General features: G+C 40.5%; 2 protein-coding genes and 1 long non-coding RNA gene across 5 annotated transcripts in view; 2 read left to right on the forward strand and 1 right to left on the reverse strand.

Annotated features, from left to right (window-relative positions):
• The window catches only part of LOC113429181 (complement component C9-like), a 25689-nt gene extending 21316 nt beyond the window's left edge, over positions 1-4373 (forward strand). The window contains exon 12 of the mRNA XM_087958492.1: positions 2339-4373. The gene's annotated coding sequence lies outside the window, so the exon portion shown is untranslated. The remainder of the gene's footprint in view (positions 1-2338) is intronic.
• LOC148132587 (uncharacterized) overlaps positions 1-24152 on the reverse strand; it is a 27407-nt gene extending 3255 nt beyond the window's left edge. The window contains exons 1-3 of the long non-coding RNA XR_015748257.1: positions 24033-24152; positions 19090-19170; positions 6247-6324 (exon numbers count right to left, since the gene is read on the reverse strand). This is a non-coding gene — a long non-coding RNA (uncharacterized LOC148132587). The remainder of the gene's footprint in view (positions 1-6246; positions 6325-19089; positions 19171-24032) is intronic.
• FYB1 (FYN binding protein 1) overlaps positions 9753-25948 on the forward strand; it is an 85224-nt gene continuing 69028 nt past the window's right edge. For all 3 annotated transcript variants that reach the window (XM_087958491.1, XM_087958489.1, XM_087958490.1), the window contains exon 1: positions 9753-10167. In XM_087958491.1, the coding sequence (XP_087814617.1) occupies positions 10165-10167 (3 nt within the window). In that variant the 5' untranslated portion in view covers positions 9753-10164. The remainder of the gene's footprint in view (positions 10168-25948) is intronic.

Genomic DNA, 25948 nt, shown 5'->3' on the forward strand with positions numbered 1-25948 from the left:
GCCAGCATGGGAGTTGAAGCCCACACATTTTAAAGTTTGCAGGGTTGAGAAATACTGCACTAGGCCGCACTGGCTCTTTCATAATAGGTACTAGTACACAGAGGTGGTATTCAGCAGGTTCTGTCCGGTTCTGGAGAACTGGTAGAGGAAATTTTGAGTACTTTGTAGAACCGGCAAATACCACCTCTCACTGGCCCTGCCCCATCTATTCTCTGCTACCCAAATCCCAGCTGATTGGTTGGGTCTTCTTTTGTTGCCTTGCACAGGAGAACAGAGCTGGTTAGTGGGGTGGGAAGAGAATGGGATTTTGCAGTAACCTTCCCCCAAGAGTGGGGTGGGAATAGAGATTTTACAGTATCCTTCCCCTGCCATGCCCACCAAACCATGCCATGCCGACCAAGCCATGCCCATAGAATCGGTAGTAAAAAAATTTGAATCCCACCACTGCTAGTACAGAAAATTGCAGGATATTCTCCCATCTAAAAAGGGTTCCTCTACCAAGTTCTATACCTTACAGTCAGCAATTCCTAGGGAGTAAAATTCGCAGGGACTCCTTCACCTTTTTACCAGGTTCTACCCAGCCATTCTCTTTGGATTAAGGCATCCATTGTATTCTTTTTTTTTTTCCAATGTGCTCTTTGTCTTTTCAAAGTGACAATGTTTTAAAGTAAGCCAGGTGTCACTGTGCTTCTATCGTGTTTCTCATATAATAAGGCCGGTCTTTTTTTTTTTTTGAGCCCAAAAATGGCTAGGCCGTCTTTCGGGAGTGACTTAATTCCCCCCTTGCATCTTCGGGCAGGCGGCGACGGCTTGGATGTTGACCTCGGCGTTGGTGGGGCACTTCAGATCGGGTCAACGCAGGCAGCACCATATCCAGATGTGCAACAAAAGTACTTCCTAACGGCAAGCCCCCCCACCATTCCCCCATTTCGCATGTTTTAATATAGGCCTTAATTTGGGGGAGGGGCTTAATTTCATTTCATGCCTATAAAACATGCTGGGACTTCCTATTGGGGAGGCCATTGTTGGAGAAACTACATTTACCCCTTCCCACTTTTCAGGAGTTAAAATTTTGGTTATACCGTGTTTCTCATAAAATAAGGCCGGGTCTTATATTTTTTTGAGCCCCGAAAAAACGGCTAGGCCGTCTTTTCGGGGGTGACTTAATTCCCCCCCTTGCATCCTCATCTAGAGCGCCCCACGGGCAGCCTCGCCACCAGCCACTCCTAATGGGTGATCATGGCAAAGTGCAGAGAGCTCCCTACTCCCACCAAACACCTTTGCTGCAGACCCAAGACCTTTGGCACCCGCCGCTGTTGCTTTCCCTTCTGCCCATTCCACCACCACGTTTGGAGCTGCCACTTTCGTGTTTGGAGTGTCGCTGCCATTTGGAGTGCTGCCACCATTTGGAGCACCACCGTCACGTTTGGAGCTGCCACTTCCGCGTTTGGAGCTGCAGCCATGTTTGGAGTGGCGGCGGCGCTCCAAATGGCGGTGGTGCTCCAAACAGCGGCAGTGCTCCAAACGCGGAAGCGGCAGCTCCAAACCCGGCGGCAGCTCCAAATGCGGACATGGCAACTCCAAACAGCGGCAGTGCTCCAAACAGTAGTGGTGTTCCAAACGCGGAAGTGGCAGCTCCAAACGCAGCGGCAGCTCCAAATGCAGAAGCAGCAGCTCCAAATGGCAGTGGTGCTCCAAACAGCAGTGGTGCTCCAAACGTGGAAGTGGCAGCTCCAAACGCAGCGGCGACCTGGGCAGAAGGGAAATCAACAGCGGCGGGCACTGAAGGTCTTGGGTCTGCAGCAAAGGTGCTTGGCAGGAGTAGGGAGCTCTCCGCGCTCTGCCATGATCACCCATTAGGAGCAGCTGGTGGCGAGGAATTGCTGCCCGCGGGGCGCTCCTAATGGCAAGTCCCCCGCCCTTCCCCCCATTTCGCATGTTTTAAAATAGACCTAAATTTGGGGGGAGGGGCTTAATTTCATTTTATGCCTAGAAAACATGCTGGGTCTTCCTACTGGGGGAGGTCGTATTGTTGGAGAAACACGGTAGTTGTGACAAAGTGTTTTTATTGATATTTGTTATAGATATGGAAGCGACCATTTATACTCCTGGTTTCTTTCTTTTTATACTATCAGTACTTATTTAGCAATTTTATCAAATATGTTGGAGTGACACTGACAAATGCAAGTTCTAAGCTATTTCAAAATAATTTTGTGCCTGTTTGGAATGATATTTTAAAAAGATCTACCAAGGTAGGATTAAATGGCAATTATCTTTGTTGGGAAGAATCTCTGTAATTAGAATAAATGTTTTACCAAAGCTGTTCTTTTTATTGCAGACGTTGCCAATATTGATGACTGATGTTCCATTTAAACAACGGCAAACAGATTTTTCTAAGTTTATATAGCAATGGGGGGAAAGTTGAAGAATTAAATATAAATTGTTACAAGTTGCTAAACATAGAAAATGTTTGGGTTTACCAGATTTAGAATTGTATTCTGATGCTTCTTGTTTGGTCTGGCTGAAAGTCTGGGTTACCATTAAAAATAAGAGATTAGTACAACTGGATGGCACGCCTACTATCGCATAGCAAGATTAAAATAAACACTGACTTTTTGAATCATTTTGTTTGGTGAACCATCCTAAGAATTTGGAATAAATATAAAATACGGCTTTCTCCTAAGATATTTCTTTGGGAGTCATATCAGGAAGCCTTTTTCAGAAAACAAATGACGGTCAGACTAAAACGGTGGACTTATGGTGAAATAATATCTTTTAATCAAGGGGAACCTAATCTCAAGTCAAAAGAAGAATTGAAGTCAGGAGGACATGTTTGTCACTGATTCATATATTTATAACTGGGAAAAAAGATTTAATTTAAACAAGAAATTATGGGTTTGAATCAGTAAAATTGAAATTTTACTGTTATTGCCAAGGTTTACAAAAAGTTGTTGAAACTGAATATGAAAAACAAATATGTAAAATATTGTATAAATCAATGGGCAAAAAATGTGAATATAATACAATCCTTGAGGAATGGGAAAATGTGGATGCTTGGTCTGAAATTTACACTGAATTATAATTTTAAAGAAAACTTTTATAGTATGATGTATCATTGGTACTTAAAACTTGACGAATTGTCTAACATGTATAAAGGTATCTCAGATGTATTTTGGAAATATTGTAAATAAGGAACTTTTTATCATCTTTGGCAGATTTGTGATAAAACAAAGAAGTGTGTGTGTGGGGGGGGGTAGATTTATGCTCCAATTCAGAAGATTCTTAAAATGAATATAAAATTGAAACTGAATTTTATATGAGTCAAGAAGGAAAGCTACATCAATCCCACAATGGAAGAATGGATGGAAAAAGTGATGGAGTTGCAGAGATGGCAAAATTAATTAGTTTTAATCATAGAAAAGAATATATTTAGTTTTGCTTCTGCTTGGAGACCCCTTCTAGACTTTGCATTAGAGAAAAAAATGTAATTCAGATTTAGGGTTTTGTTGATTACATTAGGTTGCTGTTATAAAAATGGTTAGTTTTTACTAAATATGTAAAACGTTGAGGTTGTAATTCTTTTTTGTATTTTACTATGCTGAAAAAAAAAAGTTGGAAGTCATTGCTTTATTTTCCCTTTCCCTCTGGTCCCATACTTCTCTTTCCTCATTTCTTCCTTCCCCATTTCCCTACTTTCTTTGTTTTCATTTACTGTATATTTTATATTATGATATAAATTAAAAAAAAACTTTTAAAAAGTTAGAACTTCTGTCCAAGCTTTGATCAGTATACAGTTATTACTTAATCCAATCCTATAACCTTTTTTTAAATCTAAAAATTGAGGTTGATAATACTAAGATATTCTTTGACTCATGCAAAATGTTGATAATTATGAAAATTGTAGTGTCGATACATTTAATGTGGGAAGGCCATATACTTGCTCAAGGCCTGTTTTGGTTACACATACGTTTGCTCAAAACAGTGGCTAACAGTGATATGTATTAGACTGCACTAGGTGCTCTTTCCTTTGACCACAACAGAAAAAAGATCATGCTCCTGAATGACAGTTTGGGAGTTATGTTTTCTGTGACGAAGTTAATATCCTGATCATCAGAAATGCCATGTGCCCTGGTTGTTCCAAAGGTGCTTTTTCAGGAGACAACAGGACTTTCTTGTTTTTTCTTTTGAAGACATTTCGCTTCTCATCCAAGAAGCTGCTTCAACTCTGACTGGATGGTGAGAAATGGGAGGATTTATATTCCTTGCAGACAATTGGTCATTTGCATCCTTTTAGAGCAGGGGTCGCCAAACTTTTCGACCTCGGGGACCACCAAACTCAAAATTTTAAATCCCAAGGACCACTAATATGAATTTTTTTAAAAAAAGATAATATATTTAATATAAAAAATTTATTTTTATATTAAATATACATTTAATATTAAAAGATTACACACACACACACACACACACACACACACACAAATGCTTATTTAATTATAACAAAATCGTAAACGCTTAATCATAACTGTGGGGCAGAACGAAGGGAAAGGAGGGGCCTCTCTCATCCTTTGCGGGGAAAGAGGGAGGATTTAAGAAGCCACATGGAGCCTGGAGGCTGGGAAGATCTGGATGGGGAGGAACCGGCTCCCCCTCAAACGGAAGAAAAGCAGAGCCATCTCATATCTCCCCCAAGTCAGACGAAACCTCTCCCTCCTTTGCCACGTGTGGCTGCCTGGAGTTGGGGGAGAGAAAGAGGGCTGGGCTGGAAGTGCCGACAAAGATGGGCTCCTAATAACTCCTAACGGCCTCCACATAAGAAGAGGACTCCCCGAGGCTGAGCTCCAGGTTTCTCCTGTTGCTTCCAAGCAGAGAAGGATCCCTTCCTATGTGGAGGCTGAAGGGGGGGGGTGTCGAGCCCAGAAAAGCTGGAGTTCTCGCCTGCACAAATAGGTTGGTTATTAGGAGCCCGTCTTCCTCAGCGCTCTTTTGGTCTGGGCATGTAGTCTTCCCCCTCCCCATGCCAAAGGAAAGCCAGCCGGGCTTCTCCTTCCCTCCTACCCTTCCCCCCACTCAATCTTACTTTGGGACAGAGGGGAGCGCGCTGGAAACATGTGTTGGCTTTTCCAACACGCCTTTCTCCGGCTCTCGCTCGCAATTCTTCACGTTCCTCCAGGCCTGGCTTGCTGAGGGGGAGAGCAGCCCCAGAAAAAGAAAGCAAGCAGAAACAGCTCTCGCTGGGGCGAAAGACCAGAGATTGGAAGACACAGGCAACAGAAAGCGGTGCTTTTCAAAGACAGCAGCTTCCGTGTTCTCTTGCCTGTGCCTTCCTCGATCTCAGCTCTTTCGCCCCAGCGAGAGCTATGTTTCTGCTTGCTTTTCCTGTGCTTTCCCCGGGCAGCGATGGCTGGGGCTGTGGGGGAGGGGGAGGAGAGCAGAGTGCCGAGAGGGACGAGGAAACTGATGCCGACGCCCCATTTCGGACCTCAGAACTGGATGGTGAGCGCAGACTTGCCCACTCTGTCCCCTCCCACCACCACCAGCTGGTACTTTTCCTGCCCTGGGCCATCCCTACAGGCCGTGGCCATCGAGGAAGAGCCCAGGCCAGGAGAGGCAAACTGGAAGGTGTGGGAGTGCCACGCAAATGCAAGTAGCGTGACTTTCCTGCACCTTCCAGCAATCTCCATTGCCGCTTCAGCCCACCTGTGCCGCTTGCCCCCCTCTTGCTGCAATAGCACCATTACCTCGTCCTGCCCAGCGAGGGCTGCACTGCTTTTTGCAGGTTTGCGCTCGGCCAAAGGGTGGGAGCCAGCGGGTGGGTGGGCTTTGGGGGTGCTTTGGGGGGACATTTCTCTGCAGCCCACCAAAATTTTCTCATGGCCCACCAGTGGGCCGCGGCCCACCGGTTGGCGACCACTGTTTTAGAGGGTCATTGAAGCACTTGGAGGTTTTTTCTGTGCCCTCAGGGTCACCCGAGTAGTGGTCCTGGCTCCTGTTTACTCAGGTGACCCTGAGGACATAGATAAATCTCCAAGTGCTTCAACAACCTTCTAAAAGGATACAAATGACCAGCTGTCTTCTTAATAAATTATAACATACTTATTGAGACTACAATAAAATGTTTCTCCTGATGAGGGTGCTAGCTAATCAGCTAAATATTTTATTAAATGCAGACAGGCAAGAGAAAGAGAATGAGAGATGTACAAACAGAAAGAAATATCAAATTCTATTGCCATATAGTATCCTTACCGTTTGAGGCTGTTTGGCTGTTTTTCTTGTCCCACCAAATACTTATTTATTGCAGCATATAAGCCAAACTTGGCTGATCTAAAAATAACAATAACAACAATGAAACTGAATTTAGTTGATTAGTACTAGGATGGATGTCTAGGAAATCCCAGATCTATATTCTAGATTAGGAAGTTACCTCAGAAGTAGGCTACTGGGAAAAAAACACTCACTTATTGCCAGGAAAACATTATTGTGTCCAATGAGGAATGGAGTCGAACTAAAATTCTTTACCTTAAGTTTACCTTAACCATTGAATTTCCAAAAGACTGTCTATTCTCATTTCCAGATTATTTCAGTTTAATTGCTTAAGGTTTTTACAATTGAAACGAATTCTCTATTCTCCATCTACTGTTGCTGTAAAATGATTACTGCCCTTACCCATAAGGAAGTTTGGGGGAAATTCTCAATCCTGGATTAAAATTTCTGGCCATTGATAAAATATAATTCACAGTAATTGTTATGAATAAATTCATGATACTGTAAATTTTAGGGTGTGTCAAATTTTTCAACTTTCAATTTCCAAACATTAGGGGTACTCAAAAGTTGTGACATGCCTTGGGGATTGTAAAGGTAGTTTGGTTAAATATAATTCAGATGTGATTGTTAAGTAGCTGCATAAATATCGTAACTTTTTAACATTTTGTTTGTTTAATTACTGTATGTGCAGCATTATTTGTCTTTTCCAGGCCATAAGCTTGGGGAAAAAAGCTCCATCAGCTGGCCCCCTTGTCAGACAAAAGAGTAGAATCTGTAAGAAGTAAATGATGGTGACGTGAATGGGGTTTTATTGATATCTCTTGTCCTTTGATCAGATTCCACTTTTGTGTTTCATAAAGGCTTGGATTAAGCAGTAAATACTGAAATATTTTAAACACAGTAACTACTGAGACAAATTCAAGTTTGAAGCCTGATATGTCAAAGAAGCAAACATCTTGGAACTGAGAATTCATCTTTGCTGTTATATAACCTCTGATCAACCGTCAAGCAAAATAGGGCATGTTGTCCTGCATAACCTGATAACTGAAAATTAGGATTCATGGTGGGTCAACTTTCCTATGCTCTGGAATGCCCCCATTCCCCGATCTCAAATTCTATAAGATCTTTTAGGCACCTGTTGGAGACCCATATTTTCACCCTACATGAAGGTGGCTTGGAGGGCCACTCTTCAGATGTTATTTTCTTTCTGCCACCATTAACAAGTTGTGGATAAAGGTTATGGTTAGTATAATGTATTTATAGACTGCTTTTTGTTATTATAACCTGGTAGTCAATATAAAATTTATGTAATATCTAAATTAGTAGTAGTACATATATAATTTATATAAATATATAAATATAATTAATAATATTTTCAGATCCATATTTTTCCCACTGCGTACATATTATAATGAAACCACTAAGAGATTAAATAAGTCTTTTTGTAATGAACCAGTTAGGGGATATCCATTATTCACAAATGTCCACTAAATGCAGAAGTATATAATTAGAGCAATGTATGGCATTTGCATGACAAGGTCATTGTACAAAAGATGTAAATCCCCATGGAAATTTGGTCCACTGGGTGCAAAGTTCTTATCTTGAGGTCTAGAAAATACAGTTTTCCACATATTTTCAGAGTCATAGACTAACAGGATGCATCTGCAGCCATATGAGAGCAAATGCTATCCCTCAAGTGCGTCTTTCCATAGAACCTAGTCTTCAAGTAACAGGCAAGGTATGTGAATTAGTCACTGGCAGTTTGAAGAACATCTTTCATGCGGCTTTAATAATTGCTTTATTAACTCTAGTACCTTGACCTCTTGTACAGAGAATAGAAAAACCATGTGCCCCATAGAACTTCCCATCCCCTGAATTTACAGACCTTAGAACAGGGCTATCAAACTCCTGGCCTGTAGGCTGGATGGATCATGCGCTGGCCATGCCCACGCCCAGTTTAGAAAAGGGGGGAAAGTCCTGGTACATCATGTGACACCGCCTTTGCAACATGAGTTTTGCATCTCTGCCTTAGACCAATCTACCAAAATCCAGTGACAAAATATTTAACACATTCATTTTAACTCTTAAAACTCTTTAAGCCCTCTCCCCAAGTCCATAGACTTAAAAATGGGCTACAACAATTAACTCTGTGACCACATCTATAACATTTACAAACAACAAACAGGATTCAAAGTGTACAACTCTGACTAGTATTAGTTACAAGATAGAACAAGATCTTAGAACATACCAATGTTCACAATCTGTTCTTCCTGTTCAATGACCAGCTTTCTCTGAAATTACTAGTATATTGTAAATATATTGTTTAAAGCATCTGTACTCAGGCCACTTCATTCTTCAAACGAATGTAGTGTACAGGTAAGGCCAGCACTGTTGCCTGCTTGAGGTAAAATTGAAATATTGTTAAGATTTGAAATCAGGTTTGAAATCAGTATTTGACTTTATTTTGAACATTTACGCCCTTCCTGTCTGACAAAGGATGTACACCACAAGGCTTTTGTTATGCAATTCTTTTGCCTCTTTTGCAGAAGGTTCCGAGGGTGTCTAAGTGCAGAGTTCTTACTTTCCTCCTGTTTTCCTACTGTCTTCTCCTATCATATTTTCTTTCCACTGGAAAAAATAATCAAAATGGAAAAAGTTAATAGCTGAAGGATGTCTTTTCACCAACAGCATTACGAGTGGTCCATCTGAAAAGACAGAGCTAATCACAGTGGCTAGTGGTTGCATGAAAAGCAAAGCAGGATACTAAAATGACAAATACATTTATGGGAAACAGACACTGGTGGATTTAAAAAAATTTATTACCAGTTCTGTGGGCTTGGTAGGCAGGGTGTGGCTTGGTGGGATGGCTTGGTGGGTGTGACAGGGGAAGGATACTGTAAAATCTCCAGTCAGAGGTGGTTTTTGCCGGTTCTCCGAACTACTCAAAATTTCTGCTACCAGTTCTCCAGAACTGGTCAGAACCTGCTGAATTCCACCTCTGGGAATGGCAATAACTTAGAGTGAGAGCAAATTATTTCCATACAGAATAAAGATGAAAAAGGTTCATGCCAGCAGGGATTCAGTGATGTCCTTCTAGACAGCATGGTCAGTTCTGTTATATCACCAGTATAGGATCAATTTTTTGCCGCATTGTGGTGGGCTATGGGTATTTAAGAGGAAAAAGACTTTATTTACTGGGACAAAGTAAAGAAATAATAGTAAAAAATAAACCCACCCATATGTATAATGCGGTCTCATCTACTCTAGGATCCTGCAAAATTATTCAACAAAACTCTTGGCCTCCCAGACATTACTCCATTTTATGTTCTTATCTTGGATCATGCCCCACAAATTACAAATAATTTTTCCATGATGCATAATGAAACAAACCACAGGATGTACCAAGGTAAGCAGCCCTAATGCTAGAAGAGCTGACCTTTTCATGTGGCAGACAGAGATCTTAAACTGAGCTGGTCAGTTAAGATGAATAGTCCCCAGATAAGGAGAGAAGACCTACTGTGAGCCTAAAGCTTTGCTATGAGAAATCATTTCTTCAAAATCTCAAAATAGGAACCAGTTTTAATGAGGAAAAGGCAATGGTTTGTGTGTAAACAACAAAGTACTTCTTATTTCTGGAGATGTTGCAGCCACTAACCTTTACTTTTCACCAGTTCTTTCCTTTTAAACTGCACAGTGTATTTTCAAGTTCTTGCTACAAACCATGTGGATGCCAGATCACAATATGCAAAGCGTGGATTGTGCGGATTAGTTTTTCCTTGAGATGCTGGATAAAACCACTGAATGCTCAAAATAGGAAGTTCCAGGCAAAGGACAGAGAAAATGTTCCTCTTGTAAAAGAGCATTGTCGAGCAGGCAAGCAAGCACAGAGTTTTCTTAACAATGGTAAGTGAAAGATCTTATCTTTATTAATTTCACCTTAGCAGATTTAAAAAAGGAGAGAAAGTTAAAAAAAAAAAAGAGGAGTTTGATTGCTTGGCAAATTGTTCACAAGTAGCTGGCACCTAAATTCCTTCAATTCAACCAACAGCTACATACTTTGAGCTGTTTCTAAATCTCACGGCTTTTGAGCTTTGAAGCAAATTGTGGAGAACTTGTCCCTATGTATGTTAAATAATAGGACAACAACTAGGTTGCATTCAGCTTAAATGACGGCAGCAATAGGGAGAACTGGGAACAAAATGGTGGAAGGATCAGTGTTTGGATTGATATTAGAGATTCAAAGTTAAAATTCCTGGCTGCATTTAGTTAATTAGATTTTTCAGGCTAATCTATCTTAGACCACTGCTGACAAGATAAAATGGCAAATAATCATTCAGGTTGCTTGAGGTTCTTGGAGGAAAAGTGAGTTGAAATGCAACATTTTTTTTTAAATTAGCAAAATTGCCAGAGCTGATGAACTCAATTATGACCTTTGGGAAATTGGTAGTTGGAAACAGCTATAAGAGGCAAAGACCACTGAAATATATTAAAATTATTAAAATTATATCACATCAATCTCTATGCAACTTTCACATCAGAATGTCTGTCAGATGTTAGGAAGTTGCAAAAACAGAATGGTTAATCAACTGGTTGCATGATTTTGGTCTCTGCGAAATAGGACCTCATCTTTTACATAAGATAAATGTTATTTTTGGTACTTTGTTATTGTATGTTATAGTCTTTCTTATACTCACATGCGCTGGAATTAAGGACAGAAGGAAAAAATCAAAAAGGGGAAAGTGATGATAGTAGGAAAAAATTATCCTTTCAAAGTGATAGCATAATTCTATACAACTTTACTAAGAAGTATGCTTCATTGATTTCAGAGCAACTAATTTCCATATAAATGGTCATGAAATTACAACTTTAACCAATTTATAGACCTATTTAGAACATTTTAAAAAATGAAGTAAATGTATGGCTCTTTAATGTAAATTATCAAAACATTAAATGTGTGTGTGAGAGAGGAGGGGCAGGGAGAGATCTGTAAAGCTAAGAAAAGCTGAAGTAAGATCATATAAACATAGTCACAGTTTTACTTAGCGACCTCTTTGTTTAACAACTGAATTGCCAGTCCCAGTGGACTTTTAACAAGGACTACCTGTAGATAGGTAGACTTTATACAAGCCGCTTCAGTCCATCCCAATCTCCTCAATTGGCTAGGAATTCTAAGAACTATAGTCCCAGCATCAAAGAGCACCAGAATGGGGAAAGTGCTTCTCTTGATGTTTAACCCAATCTGCCTCTTGAGCATGAATTCAATTCCTGTAGTAACTAGGAACAATTGGACTGATTTAAGACAATTGAATATATCTATCAAGGATCTTATTCTATTTTTTTTCTTCCTTTGAAAAATTCCAAACTGCATTCTCAGAATTTTTCAGCTGTTTTTTAAACCTTGGGAATGCTGTTTTATATTCCTGTGCCTAGTTTAGAGACGTTTTTGAACCTCTAGTAGAATTGTTAACGTTTAGACAAAATAAAGAAGCAAAACAGAATGTATATTCTGAAGAATATAGTTGGTTAGATTTGCACTGAGTGTGGACTAAAAAACCCATTTTCATGCATTTGTATATGTATCTGGGAGAGGAGAGGTTTCCTGTTCTTGTCATCAGCATTGACCAATAGTTTGTGGTGTACAATAGATCAAGTCAGAATCAGCATAGTCTAAACTTCATTGCAAAAGTACATGGAGGCCTTGCTCATGACAAAAAAAAATATATTATAAGGAAATAAACAAACAATGATCTGATTTTGTTTTCACCAAAATTTCAAATGTGAGTGACAAATGGCAGGAGAAGTCACTTAGGGATGGCCGGATTGAACTTAAGGATCAGATCTAATCCTGGACCTTTGTCAATTTCAAAGCTCTCTTGTTCTTCAGAAAAGCTACTTCTGTGGGTGGCAGAGATTCCTTTCTGCAAAAGTTGGGTTAGAAGTTACTCTCTACACTATTATGGAGGGAAGTTGCTCAGCTGACTCTGTACTTTTCTCCATTAGGAAAAGTACCCTGTTTCTCCAACAATACGGCCTCCCCCAATAGGAAGTCCCAGCAATGTTTTATAGGCATGAAATGAAATTAAGCCCCTCCCCAAATTAAGGCCTATATTAAAACATGCAAAATGGGGGAATGGCAGGGGGCTTGCCGTTAGGAAGTACTTTTGTTGCACACCCGGATATGGTGCTGCCTGCGCTGACCTCGGCATTGGTGGGGCACTTCATATCGGAAGACCTTCTGACACCGTTGCTTTCCCTTCTCCCTGTGCTGCCACAGCGTTTGGAGCAACGCCGCGGTGTTTGGCACAGCCATGTGGCGTTTGGCGCAACCACGTACGGCCAGCCAGGGCTCCTCCCTGCAACTGGAGCCTGGCAGAGACACTCGGCTTCAGGTGCTGCTTCCCTGGCTGGCGGGTCTAGCAGAGAGAGCCTGAAGCCGCCCATCCTTTCCACCCCTCACCCAGCCCGTCCCGGTCCCCATGCATCTCCAAACGTGCCGGCAGCTCCAAATGCTGCAGCGGCACGGGCATCAGGCAGAGGTGCTCACCTCGGCGGGCTCAGCTTGGAGGACGCGGCATGGGCCATCGCCTTGCCTCCTGTCCACGGATGGGTGGGCGCTATCTCTGCCTCAGGCAGCCTCTCCCAGTGGCCACTTCAGGGTCAGGCTGGAGGGACTTGGGAAGGAAGCCAAGCTCGGGTCGGCCTGGCTCTTTCGCTTGGCAGGCGGGGCACACCCGCGGCTCACTTTCCTGGCTCTGCCAAGCCCACCCGGCTCCGGTGCAGCCCTGGTGGGATGAGCGGATGGCTCGGCGGGAGGCGCTCACTGCTTTGGCCAGAGCTCTGTCACCGGGCAGGAGGGTCCGCCTGTCAGCTGCACTGGGCACCCCAGGTGAAGCTCTTTGCACTCTGCCCAGCGCCAGGCAAGGATGGTGGCTGGGCGCTTCTCCCACGGTGGGCCAATCCTGCACTGCGGTCTCGGGAGATTCGCCTCCCCATGTGGGTTGGGCTGCCCTCTTGGGCAGGGGAGGCTTTGTCGTACCGGTAGTAGGGTGTCGTTTTTAAAAGAATGGGCTTTGCCTTTGAGCGATGCCGGGAAGGCGGCGACAGGAGCACCTGAAGCTGTGTGTCTCCACCGGGCTCTGGTTGCAGGGAGGAGCCCTGGCTGGCCCAGTGTGGCTGCACCAAATGCAGCATGGCTGTGCCAAATGCCATGGTGTTGCTCCAAATGCCGCAGCAGCACGGGAGAAGGGAAAGCAACGGTGGTGGAAGGTCTCCCAATAGGAAGTGCCCCACCAACACCGAGGTCAACATCCAAGCTGTCGCCGCCCGCCTGCCCGAGGATGCAAGGGGGGAATTAAGTCACCCCCAAAAGACGGCCTAGCCATTTTTTCGGGCTCAAAAAAAAAAATAAGACCCGGCCTTATTATATGAGAAACACGGTATTAGGGTACAAAGTATTGGGCAAATCAGCTTAGCTGTCAGTACTGCTTCTAGTGGTACCTTATATGTTGGCTTTTATAGAACTAGTTTTCTAGCTTGGTTCATTCCCTAAATCGTAATCATGACAAATTATCAACTTATTCATAAGGGGGGAAAAAGGAGAAATCTCCATGCCATTTCTGATTTATGTATGAGCCATAGTGTAAAAGCCTGATACTGTTTACTTCTAGACAGCTATACAGTTTGGACTCAATAGGAAAGAGAAAGGAAATGACTAGTGGTGATAGTGACATGGAGAATACAGGAGCATTCAGGGACAGATCCAGTGGTGGTAGGCTACTGGTTCAGACAGGTTCAGCAGAACCGGTAGTAAAAAAAAGCTTCTGATGATCAGCTGAGAAGAGGGGGAAAAAGCCTCACAATCATCTGAGTGGAGAAAGAAGAGGAAAGCACAGGATCGGCCTTCCCACTCACCCCTGTGCTTTTCTCTTCTCTATCCTCTTAGCTGATTGGTGCTGAAGGACTCAGCTGGTGTGGGGAAAACTGCATGCGTGCATTAGGTTAGCACACACATGCGAACCAGTAGTGGAACAGGTAGAATCCCACTGCTGGACAGATCAGACAAAACTATCCTGTCCACCATACTCCTGCAACACTGTGGAACATGCATGACATCTGCAATGCTCAAACAAAACATTATACAACAGGAGTGCAGACTTTAGGACATGAGATGGAAGACGATATGAATCAAATAAAAAAATGAAGGAAATAGATGTCCTACTTCAGATAATGTTGGCCCATCTTCAGTCCAGATATTGAATACTAAAGATATGGAAATTGTGCTTGGGCAGATCTTGGGCAGTTTGTTGTATTTATGTTGGTGAGGAAATTTGGAAACACAATCCAGTTTATCTGCAAAGCACCAGATTTAGTGTATGTGTAGGTGACATTTGCATGCAATACTTCTGATTATTCATAGAGTCTGAGCTAGCAATACATAAAGCTTAATGCACCTAGAAACTCTTTGAAAATAGGTTAATTTGATGGACCTCTTAGGGACAGTTGGTGAAAAATGCATTCTATGGAGCTTCTGCTTTCCCTCACTAAATATATCCTTCTCATTTTGAGCTATAAATCGGGGAAGCAAAAGTTAGCTAGCATTCTGTATCCAGGTTTTGCAGTCCAGATCTAGCACTCTTGTTCTCACCTCCATTACAGAAATACCCACTTTGGCAAAGAGATGAAATAATTATTTCCTTAGGTATAAAAGTGTCAACTGTCAACCCTGAAGTGAGCCTGAAGTTTTCTTGTGGGAACCAAGGACATTCTCACAGGTGACTGGCCAGAGGAGGAGTAAAGTAACCAAGCAACTGGCCAGCAACCGGATTGGACAGCGTGACCAGTGACTTGGGGCAAAGGGGAATCTTTTACTTTTTAATAAGGTGAAAGCTGCAAGAACTTTCAGAGTCGGCTTTCACCAGTTGTGCCAATATGATGTATCCAATAAATTGTTCTTTGAGGAATTTGCCTGCCTCGGAATTCTGTTTTTGGGTGCATTACTTGGAATGCTGACATCTACTTCTCTAACTGAAAGAGATTATAATCATTTATAATCAAATGGTTATAACCTAACCATCTTCCACTGATTTTAGGATCAAACGTGCATCCAGGGTCATGTCTTTACAGTGGAATAGTGTCTGATAAGAACCACTTTCCCTACTTCTCTAGATGCATTGGACTATAATTTCTATCCTGATCGGCACATTTATCTAATGGGTTTGATCAACATTTTATGCAGCAAAAGGGTCCAATTGCTCATATATTCATCTCTTCCTGACAGCAAATATCATGCCTCTTTCACAATAGAAACAATAGGCTTTGGATGTATTTATACTTCCTTAAAAGAAAATCACTTGTTTAATAAAACAAGTCATTAAACAAGTGATTTTCTTTTAAGGAAGTATAAATTTATGTAAACAACTGGGAAATCTTGCTGTGACTTCATGTGCATTTGTTGACATAGGAATTACATTTCTTTGGTTTTGGCATAGTGTGTAAACTTATCCATTAATCCATTATTTATGATGAATATAGGTGTTTTTCCCCTTAATTTGGTACATTGTGTTTAGCACAGTATGGATTTGCATAGTAAGTTCACTCCATTGTTTGAGTTCACTTGAAAAATGACAGAAGGGTCATATAGAAGAAAGGAAGGACAGTAAATTTAATGTTATGGATGTTTATATCAGCTCTATCTTGCCTGTCTCATGGCTACAGATGATATGAATCATAATTTACAATGACTTGTAGGTTCGGCTCTATTGGTGAGAAGTTGAAAAACTCAATTAGCAGGTGAAATCGATCCCTTTAAGAAGGCACTAAACAACATATCTTGCTTCCCACCCACAGAGATCTGCTCATTTTTTTGCAAATAATATATTTAAATCTACTTTACATTTGCTTAGAGCAGGAAATGGACAACTTATTGAACATTCACACTAATAGGTAAATGAATATCATATGTTAATGTTACAAGTCTTTTTTACATATGGAAATATAAGAATGGATAGAACCTTATTTTTCTGAGACAAATGCACTTCTTCTCTGAAGCAGCATAATAAGGGATAAAAACATGCAGTAGTCCTAAATTTACAACCATTCATTTGGCAAGTGATTCACACAAATCAGAATCACTCAGTGGTGTGATCCACATAATAACTGCAGTTATTTACTTAACTACCATGACAAAAAAAAAAAAGATTGTGTGTCTGGTTTAGCAATGGAAGTTGTGGTCCAAATTGTGGTCATAACTCAAGGTCTACATATATTTAATATATACAGCATCCCATTTCAACAAGTCATACGCATGGAATTTCAGTAAATGTTAAATGAGGAGTTGTGCCTATTATCTCTGTAGGAATATTATGGTGAGCATACTATTTTTAAGTTATAGGTAAAATTTCTCAGTGAAGTTTATTTCAGGCTCTGGCCTGACTGCCCACTCTGGTTGACTGTTGGAGTCATCTCCTTAAAAAGAAAGATCCATAAGGGGTCTTCCTCCTTTTGTTCAGCCTTATGTAACCTATACAGATTAGCTAAAGTAAGTTTGGAAGTGTACTTGCTTAACCTTTGTAAATCTTAATCCTACTGGCCTGTCATCTCACATTTTTGCCAACAGTGCAGCCCAAACAGGAATATTTGGTTGGGTCCAAAGAGTCATTTTGGATAGTCAGATGGGCAACATATTAATTAATTAAATTGGACAGTTTTATTAACTCTGGATTACTGACATCAAACTTTAGGATCCAGTGCTTTTTCTAATGCAGTAGCTGCAACTACTGTAGTTTACTACACCCTGATTCTAACAAGCAGAAAAAAACAGGAGGGATTAATCAAATGACAATCAGCTGTCTGGAAGAATTACGGTTGAGTTTATTTTTACTTTATTATTAAACAAATATATATGACTGCCCAACTTACCCAAAGGTGACTCTGGGTAGCTTACAACATTAAAAATCTACAGCAACTTCCTGTAGTGGGAAAATTAAGTCTAAACTGACTTGAATATCTAGCAAGATCCAATCTGGGTCAGTCACTGTGAGCAGAGGTTTACTCTTCCTTACTGGAAGAGTAAACCTCTGGTCCCATTAATCAACCCAGATTGGATCTTGCAACATTATCCTGGGACACATATATTTGCCTTCATTCGTAAGAATATCTAGCATGCTTTGTGCCATACATTTCAGCCCATTCATTTACATTAAAACCTACACTTTCACAAAATCAACCACATGCATTCATGTTTATTTCATCTTCCCCTTTCTCTTAGTTTTAGATTCTCAACATCTATCTACTTTTTTATTCTCCTCCATTAACTATTTCATGTGGTTTCCCATTTATTCCTCTTCCATTCCAACTCATCATCTTCCTCCTCCTTCTTCTTGTGCCATATTTGTCATTGGATATCATATTCGTCATTGGCAATCATGTTGGCGATCCTATTTTTATCAACAGTCACAAAAAAGTGCAGCTGAGTTTTGTCCAAACCAGTCCCTTAGATTTTGAAGCCATGATGTTCTTCTTTTGCCTGGATCTCATTTGCCTTCAATCTTTCCCTGGAGGATTAAGTGAAGTATGCCGTATTTTTCCGGGTATTGTATCACATGTCCAAAATATTATAACTTTTGCTTTTTTATGGTTTTGATGATTTCCCTTGGCTTTTCAGGTAGCTTATCCCCTCCTCATTTCTGATTTTGTCAACCCAGCTTATACGTAACAGCTGCCTGTAAATCCACATTTCAAATGCTTCTAGTCTCTTTAAGTGTCTTTCTGTCAGAGTCCAACTCTCTACTCCATAGAGTAGGATAGATGTAACATCTGAAAACCATCTTCCATATTCACAACAGATGAACCCTGTTAGGGATACACCCTAGCAGAATGTGCACGGCAGTCAGTCAGGCAGGCAAATATGTGAGATAAACATTTTTGTAGCTTACACTCAGTAAAACAGATACACTGTGCTAGTTAAATAATTTATTCCAGTAAGAGTTTTTAGCATAGTCAAACAGTCCATATATCATTCACTAGTTCAGTCCGTTCGGGGATTATTCAGTTGCAAAGTCCAGTGTCAAAAAAGAGGTTAGTAAACTTACAAATATCAGTCCAGTAATATATCTCCTCGCAGTAGAGATATAAAGAAGTCAAACCTCCTTTCTTCCTTCGACGTTCAAAAAAACTCAGCAGCAGGGAACACGCAGTTAGCAAACCATTAATCCAGCATAGTCAGCAATCCAGCAGGTTCTCTTGCTCCCTCTTATGGCGGTTTTACAACCGCACCCAAAATTACATGCTTTGCAGTTTAAAGTGACACACACTTAAACTTACTATCATAGTTTATATATATTATTTTACCCAAACTACGTTAGGTAACCATGTTATTCCTAACAAACCCACTGATATTGACCTCTGTTGACCATCATGCTTTGAAATATAAATCCACCTCTAGTTCCTTCTCCTCAGTAAGGATATCATGACTATTCTCACTCAGTTTAATGGAAAAATCTGTTGAGCTTCTGGCACTGGTTATCCTTTTTAAGATTTTTTAAAAATAATGTTTTATATTGTGAGTTCCCTAGAGTCAGCTGGAGTGAAGCGACATTTAAACTGAAATAAGTAAATGAAGTAAAATTTATCAGTTACAATGTGTGCTGGGGGGTGTTTTGCCTTGCAGGCAGTATCTACACAATTTGCTAAGTCAAAAATAAATCTACTTTATGGGAATAGCAACAGCAGGCTTATATACCGGTTTATAGTGTTTTACAGGCCTCCCTAAGCAGTTTACAGAGTCAGCATATTGCCCCCAACAATCTGGGTCCTCATTTTACCCACCTCAGAAGAATGGAAGGCTGAGTCAACTTTGAGCCTGGTGGGATTCGATCTGCCAAATTGCAGTAGGAGTAGCTTGCAGTACTAGGAAACAGAAAAACAGAAAAACAATAACCTCTTTAGCAAGGGAAGAAGATCTGAAGAACACTGGAAGGGAGAAATCAACTCACCATTGTTATTCATCAGACTACTAACTATCCCAGAAAGAAATGTTGTCAGCCTTGGAAGCCATATTTCACTTAGAAGCATTTAGTGCCCGGAATTTGGGAGGGGGGAATTCATAGAGAGGTAGAAGATTAGTCTCAACAACATTCTCTCTTATAAAGTCAAGGACATGTTATCCTGCACCTGGAAAGGGGTGTCTGAAGGAATGTCTCCAGTTAGGACGATGTTTGATTGGACCATGTGATGAACTGGTGCAGGGTGGATGCAGCGGATGGATCTTTGAATTTCTGTTGGGAAGGAAAAACCCAGAACTCTCAGATTCGGGTTTTCCCAGATGTGCCAATATTGCAATTCTAATAAAATGGAACTTTATTTTATTTATTTTTTATTTTATTTGGTTTGTCAATTGCTTACAAGATAATAGGTATAAGTAAAAATATAGTTATGAGTACATGGATACATATAAAAAATAAATAAAAGAAACAATAGGGCAGGGATGGTAGGCACGTTGGTGCACTTATGCACGCCCCCTACAGACCTCTTAGGAAAGGGGTGAGGTCAATAGTAGACATTCTAAGGTTAAAGTTTTTGGGGTTTGGGGAAGAAACCATAGAGTCAGGTAGAGTATTCCAGACATTGACCACTCTGTTGCTGAAGTTGTATTTCCTGCAATCAAGTTTGGTGCGATTAACCTTGAGTTTGTATCTATTGTGTGCTCTTGTGTTGTTATGGTTGAAGCTGAAGTATTCATTGACAGGTAGGACATTGCAATGTATACTTTTATATACGAAACTTAGATCGGACCGAAGGCAGCGTAGTTCTAGGTTTTCTAGGTCTAGAATTTCAAGTCTGGTGGCATAAGGTATTCTACAACGAGTAGAGGAGTGGAGAACTCTTCTTGTGAAATATTTCTGGACTTTCTCAACTGTGTTAATATCAGATATGTAATGTGGGTTCCAGACTGATGAGCTGTATTCGAGTATTGGTCTAGCAAATGTTTTGTATCCTTAGTTAGTAGTATAATATTACCAGAGAAAAAGCTACATAGGATTAGGTTAACAACTCTTAATGCCTTTTTGATGATGTAGTTACAATGGGCTCTAGCACTTAGATCATTAGAGATGAGTACTCCAAGATCCTTGACAGAGTTTGGATCATCAACAAGATCTTGACTATTCAGCCTGTATTTTATTTTCTGATTTTTTTGCCAATATGTAAGACAGAGCATTTATTTGTTGAGATTTGAAGTTGCCATTTGTTTGACCATTCTGATACATAGTCGAGGTCTTTTTGAAGGATAGCAGTATTGTCTGTGGTATTGAATAGCTTTACATCATCAGAGAAGAGAACACAGTTGCTCTTAATATGATCACAGAGGTCATTTATGTAGAGTTTGAGAAAACTTTGAGAAAACGCTTGTCTCGGAGTTGGTTTGAAGGTTGTTATTTGGAACACTGACAAATGTTTTACATTGTAAAAAGAAGCATGTTTGGTACATGAAAAGTGTTCCCCTGAATCTGTTTTCTTGGTGAATATAGGACAGTGTTTTTCAAACTTGGCAGCTTTAAGATGTGGGGCGTTCAACTCAAAGTTGCCAAGTTTGGAAAACACTGACATAGGAGCAACTTTTAATCTTCATGGATTTTTGTTCTTAGAAGGAATTCAGGTGCATTCCCATATCTGCATTGCTCCTACTCCCTATAGCAACAGCTCCATCCCTATAGCAACAGTTCAAACACAGGTGCACATTTTAGCTGAATACTTCAGGATCTAAAGATCCAAACACAGGTGTACATTTTCAGTGTCTTAAGACAAGACCAGATTTTACATTATCAAGCACATCTGCTGGGAGTTACAGATGTGCAGTATATTCCACCCACCGACCCTTCCTTGCAGGTTATGTTCCTTGTTCATTAGCTCTCTCCAAACATGAAAGTGCTCCATGCTGAGCTGGAATAAGAATTCAGATTGAATCAATTTCATAAATATGTACTTGCTTATATAAATACAGTATTATATGTTTGCCTTTAAGCTGGATTGCACTGATGTCATCCTGAAGAATGGAATTCTTGAGACATTGCTAATTGGCGCCTATTAGTGACTCAATGATTACAGAACTTATGCCTTGAGAGAGGGAGCAGATTCAAGGTTGTCTATCCCAGTGCATTCTTATCTCTTCTTCCTTCCCAGTAAAAGTCCAGGGACAGCTGGGTAGAAAAACAATTAGAGCCTTGGCATTCATAACAAAGCTGATATATTGCATGGTAATGTTGTCACAGTGAAGGGTGATCACAGGTGTAGCAATCTCCAGTCCTTGAAAAGGAACATGGGCATCTATTTTTGCTCTGCTTGGTTACCAGCCTTTATGGTTGTATGCTAATTAGAGCCCATTTCCATTTGCTGGAATTGTATGAAAAACAGCTTAACTACAGACAGACCTTCTTTTTCTCTTCAGCCTGTCATTTGCCACAGAATGAGATTCTATGTAAAAGCTGGAAGGAACACGTATTGTTTGCGAGATAATGGTTATGCTGTTTTAACTGTAAAGCAAAATGAGCTATGCAAAGTATTAAAATAGCAACAGCTAGGAAGATGCAATATATTTTGACACTGAAAGATTCGGAATTTCTGAAAGCAGAATAAAAGGCACAGAAAAGGCTGTCTGACTTTACCTGAACAAAGCTGAATACTATACATATAAATACCCATGAAAACTTAAGAAAAATATATATATATTGCTCTACAAGTCAGTTGTAAGTCAATTGACTTACATGACAGTTGTAGTTTCACTGCACTTTAGTTTATTTAATAACAGATGTACTAGTATAAACATGTGATTATTTTTAAAATAAAAAATAAAAAACAAAAATAACAAATATAGACCAGAATCTAGGACAAATCATGTTTGCCAGCGGTCTCAAACTCAAACCACGGGGTGCTTAGATCTGGCCTGTGGGGCCGCCCTGTAAACAGTTAAGGACTGGCCTGGGGTACCTCTGCCAGCGAAAATGGAGCTCAGGGGCCCTCCAGAGTTCCATTTTCACTGGCAAAGGGTTGCAGGAGGCCATTGCAGCCGGAAACTGAGCTTGGGAGCCCGTTTTCACTGGAAAAGCGCTCAGGCCATCACAGGCGCCCCTGACATGAGTGATGTTGAGCTGACCACCATCCCCCACACCCATCCCCCAAAGTCAAACACAACCCTGATGCGCCCTCAGTGAAATCGAGTTTGACACCCATGATGTATGCATATGGGGGGGAATAAAATTGAACTGAATTGTAATTGGAAATTGCTTGGACAGAGAGAACTGGTCTGAAGCTGTATTTTACATGGACATGTTTCTATTTTCCCTTTACTAAAGTAATAAAATAAAAGCAATACATTAATCCATATTTGAGTTAAAATAACTACACAATTGCTTAAGATCTCACTTCTTGGTTCACCTTCCCAAAGGGCTTTGTTACTCAAGTTGGTAATAGAAAGTAGAACTAAAATGAAGTTTCTCATTTGTCTTTATTATCAGAAATTATATTTATCATTCTGTAGCTTGTGCTACTATAAAGGCAACATCCTGAACAATTCAGTCCTGGGACATAATCCCCAGCATGCAAAATCAATAAATGAAGAACATTAGCTGCTGCTTCTCCTTTCAGAGAAACCACATGGGCCCAAAGTTTATTCCCAGGCTCATCAGCACTGCAAAGAGTTTAGTTCCTTATTCTGTTCTCTTTTTTGCCATTCTTACCCAATAATTGGCAAATACGGTAACAGACTCTTCCTTATCTCTGTGCCCTTAAAATGAACTGGAGCAAAGGGAAATTTCTGCTTCAGAGAAATGGGGAATTTTCTGCTAACGCCAAAGATAATTTTCACTGTGTAGATTTTGTAGATTTTGACCATGCGAATCCACACAAAGGAATGTAAAAAGTGAATTGTATATGCTCTGTTTTCTCAAGTAGACAGTACCTAAGAGAATTTAATTCCTTTATTCACAAATAAACTAAGAGAACAAAAGTGAAGGAAAACAGCAAATAGTCCTGTGAGTTATATTAATCCATCAATTGCATCAGTTCTTCTTTGGATTATATACAGGTAGTCCTTGGCTTGCAACAGTTCATTTAGTGACTGTTCAAAGTTACAATGGCACTAGTGACTTGTGACTTATGACCGTTTTTCACAGTTGCAACCTTTGTAGCATCCCCACGGTCTTGTGATCACAGTTCAAATGCTTGGCAACTGGTTCATATTTATGGACAATTGCTATGTCCCAGGGTCATGTGATCACTTTTTGCAACCTTCTGAGAAGCATAGTCAGTGGGGAAACCAACAACCATGTTGCTAACTTAACAACTGCAGTAATTCACTTAACAACTGCGGCAAGAAAAGTCTTAAAATGGGGCCAAACTGATTTAACAAATTCTCACTTAACAACATAAATTTTGGGCTCAGTTGTGGTCTTTAGTTGAGGGCCATCTCAAGCCCAACATAGTTAAGCAAGTTTATATCTGGCTCCTGCATGATGTGCAATCCCAGAAAACAGGTCAGGTCAGAGGAGAGGAACCCCTTTAACACCAAAGTTAAAACTCATTTATTATGAGTATTATGAGTAATCTCCACTGCAGTCTTTAATGCCATCAAGTGTATAACAACTAAAGCTAGAATTATTAAACGGTCTACATTTTCACAAGGAAGCTGTTAACATCTCTTTGATTATGCAGCAAAAGCTACATTTATTAATGTGCACTGCAGGGCACACTTATCTTGATGTGAGAAAGTTGCTTACCTCTTCAGCCTTGAAATTCATCTTTGTTTTCACTTCCGAGCAAGCTTTGAGCAAAAGCAGTTCAGACATTCCTTGGCACAGTCTCCTATTTCAATGAAAGGACAAGGAGGCAGTTAAGCCCAGGTATTAATCATTAATATTACAAGATTAGGTCCTATTTTCTAGTCTTATAAAAAGAAAAGACATAAAGATACCATAAATTCAAGGCTTATTATCAGGGCCAATTCCAGAAAAGTGCTGAGTATTTTCCATTTTTGGACCACCCTTGATGTAACTTCACTTATGCTGCTTCAGGTTGTGAAAACACATCTTTAGTTAGGCTAAACCCAGCTGCTTAAATCAGAGTCTTCCAACCATGTTATTTTAAGGGATAAAAGCAATTTATCTCTTAATTTGCTTTTATCTCCTTGATGCTGAAGAGCATATGCACCAAGACAAATTCCTTGTGTGTCCAATCACACTTGGCCAATAAAGTATTCTATTCTATTCTATTCTATTCTATTCTATTCTATTCTATTCTATTCTATTCTATTCTATTCTATTCTATTCTGAAGTAAGACCAGGCTATAGTACCAATCTGTCCAGATCAGAAATGTTTATCTCTAACATATCATAGTTTCTTTTTACCCTGACATTCTGGCCATGGGCCTATCCCCGAAAGTGCAGGTAATCCTCAACTTATAGCCATAATGGAGCCTGTCTATCGATAAGTGGTAATGTTTGTAAAGCAAATCATCATGTGACCGAACTGATTTTATGACTTTTTTTCCAATGCTCATTAAGTGAGTCATTATGGTTATTACGTGAATCTATGGTTGTTAAACCATGCCACGGTCTTTAAACAAACCCATTGTTTGCTATGGGCATTTTTTCCCCAAAAAACCAGAAGTAAATGCCAATCAACCAGGTATCAAAAACTGACCTGAAGATACTAACAGTCAGGATTTCCACAATAGGCTATAGAGATGTCAAGATATACATTTCATTTTTATGTCAGTTGATAAATCTTCTGTGGAAAACATGGAGAAATTTCCCTCCTGGGTTTCATTTTTAGCCTAGTGGAGCAAGAAGACAAAACTTTTGCAGTGTCAGTGCTTAAACTCTTCTTGCCAGTAAAACCTTGTACAGTTCTGAGGTTGATAATTAAATATCTCATTGATCTCAGAGACTATCAGTCCTCTCAAAAGTTTTGCAACCATCCAATCTCCAAACTCTCCTGAGCCTTCTAGCATTGCCAAGCCAGCAGTTACGGATATCAATTCAGGCCACTCCTCTCCTCTTTTCTCTGATAACTCCACTGCATACATATGCCTGGTAATTGCAGCTAGCCAGCTCTTCACCAAGCAGTCATTCTCAGCTAGTTGGAAGGTATGTGCCAACTTTGTGTGCCTCGTTTATTTGATTTATACGTGCGGTTTGTGTGCCTGATTGATTGATTGATTGATTTGATTTGCATCAAGTATTTGTGCCTTATCTATTTGATTTACTATATACAGCTGCCCATCTCATACAGATGACTCTGGGTTGCTTAAAGATTAAAATAAGCAAGATGCCTTCTCTGGAGGTTTGTTCTTCATAGTCGTATGCACAGATAGTCCTGACTAGTTTTCAAACTTATGACCGTTGCAGCCTCCCATGATTTACATTTGGATGCCTGACAACTGGATCATATTTATGACAGTTGTAATGTCCAGGGCAGTGGCGGGATTCAAATTTTTTTATTACCAGTTCTGTGGGCGTGGCTTGGTAGGCATGGTGTGGCTTGGTGGGATGGCTTGGTGAGCGTGGCAGGGGAAGGATACTGTAAAATCTCCAGTCAGAGGTGGGATTTGCCGGTTCTCTGAACTAATCAAAATTTCCGCTACCAGTTCTCCAGAACTGGTCAGAACCTGCTGAATGCCACCTCTGGTACACGG

The sequence above is a fragment of the Notechis scutatus genome, chromosome 2 (assembly GCF_049901735.1).
Source record: "Notechis scutatus isolate UNSWTSFEM ecotype Mainland chromosome 2, rNotScu1.2, whole genome shotgun sequence".
Lineage (NCBI taxonomy): Eukaryota > Metazoa > Chordata > Lepidosauria > Squamata > Elapidae > Notechis > Notechis scutatus.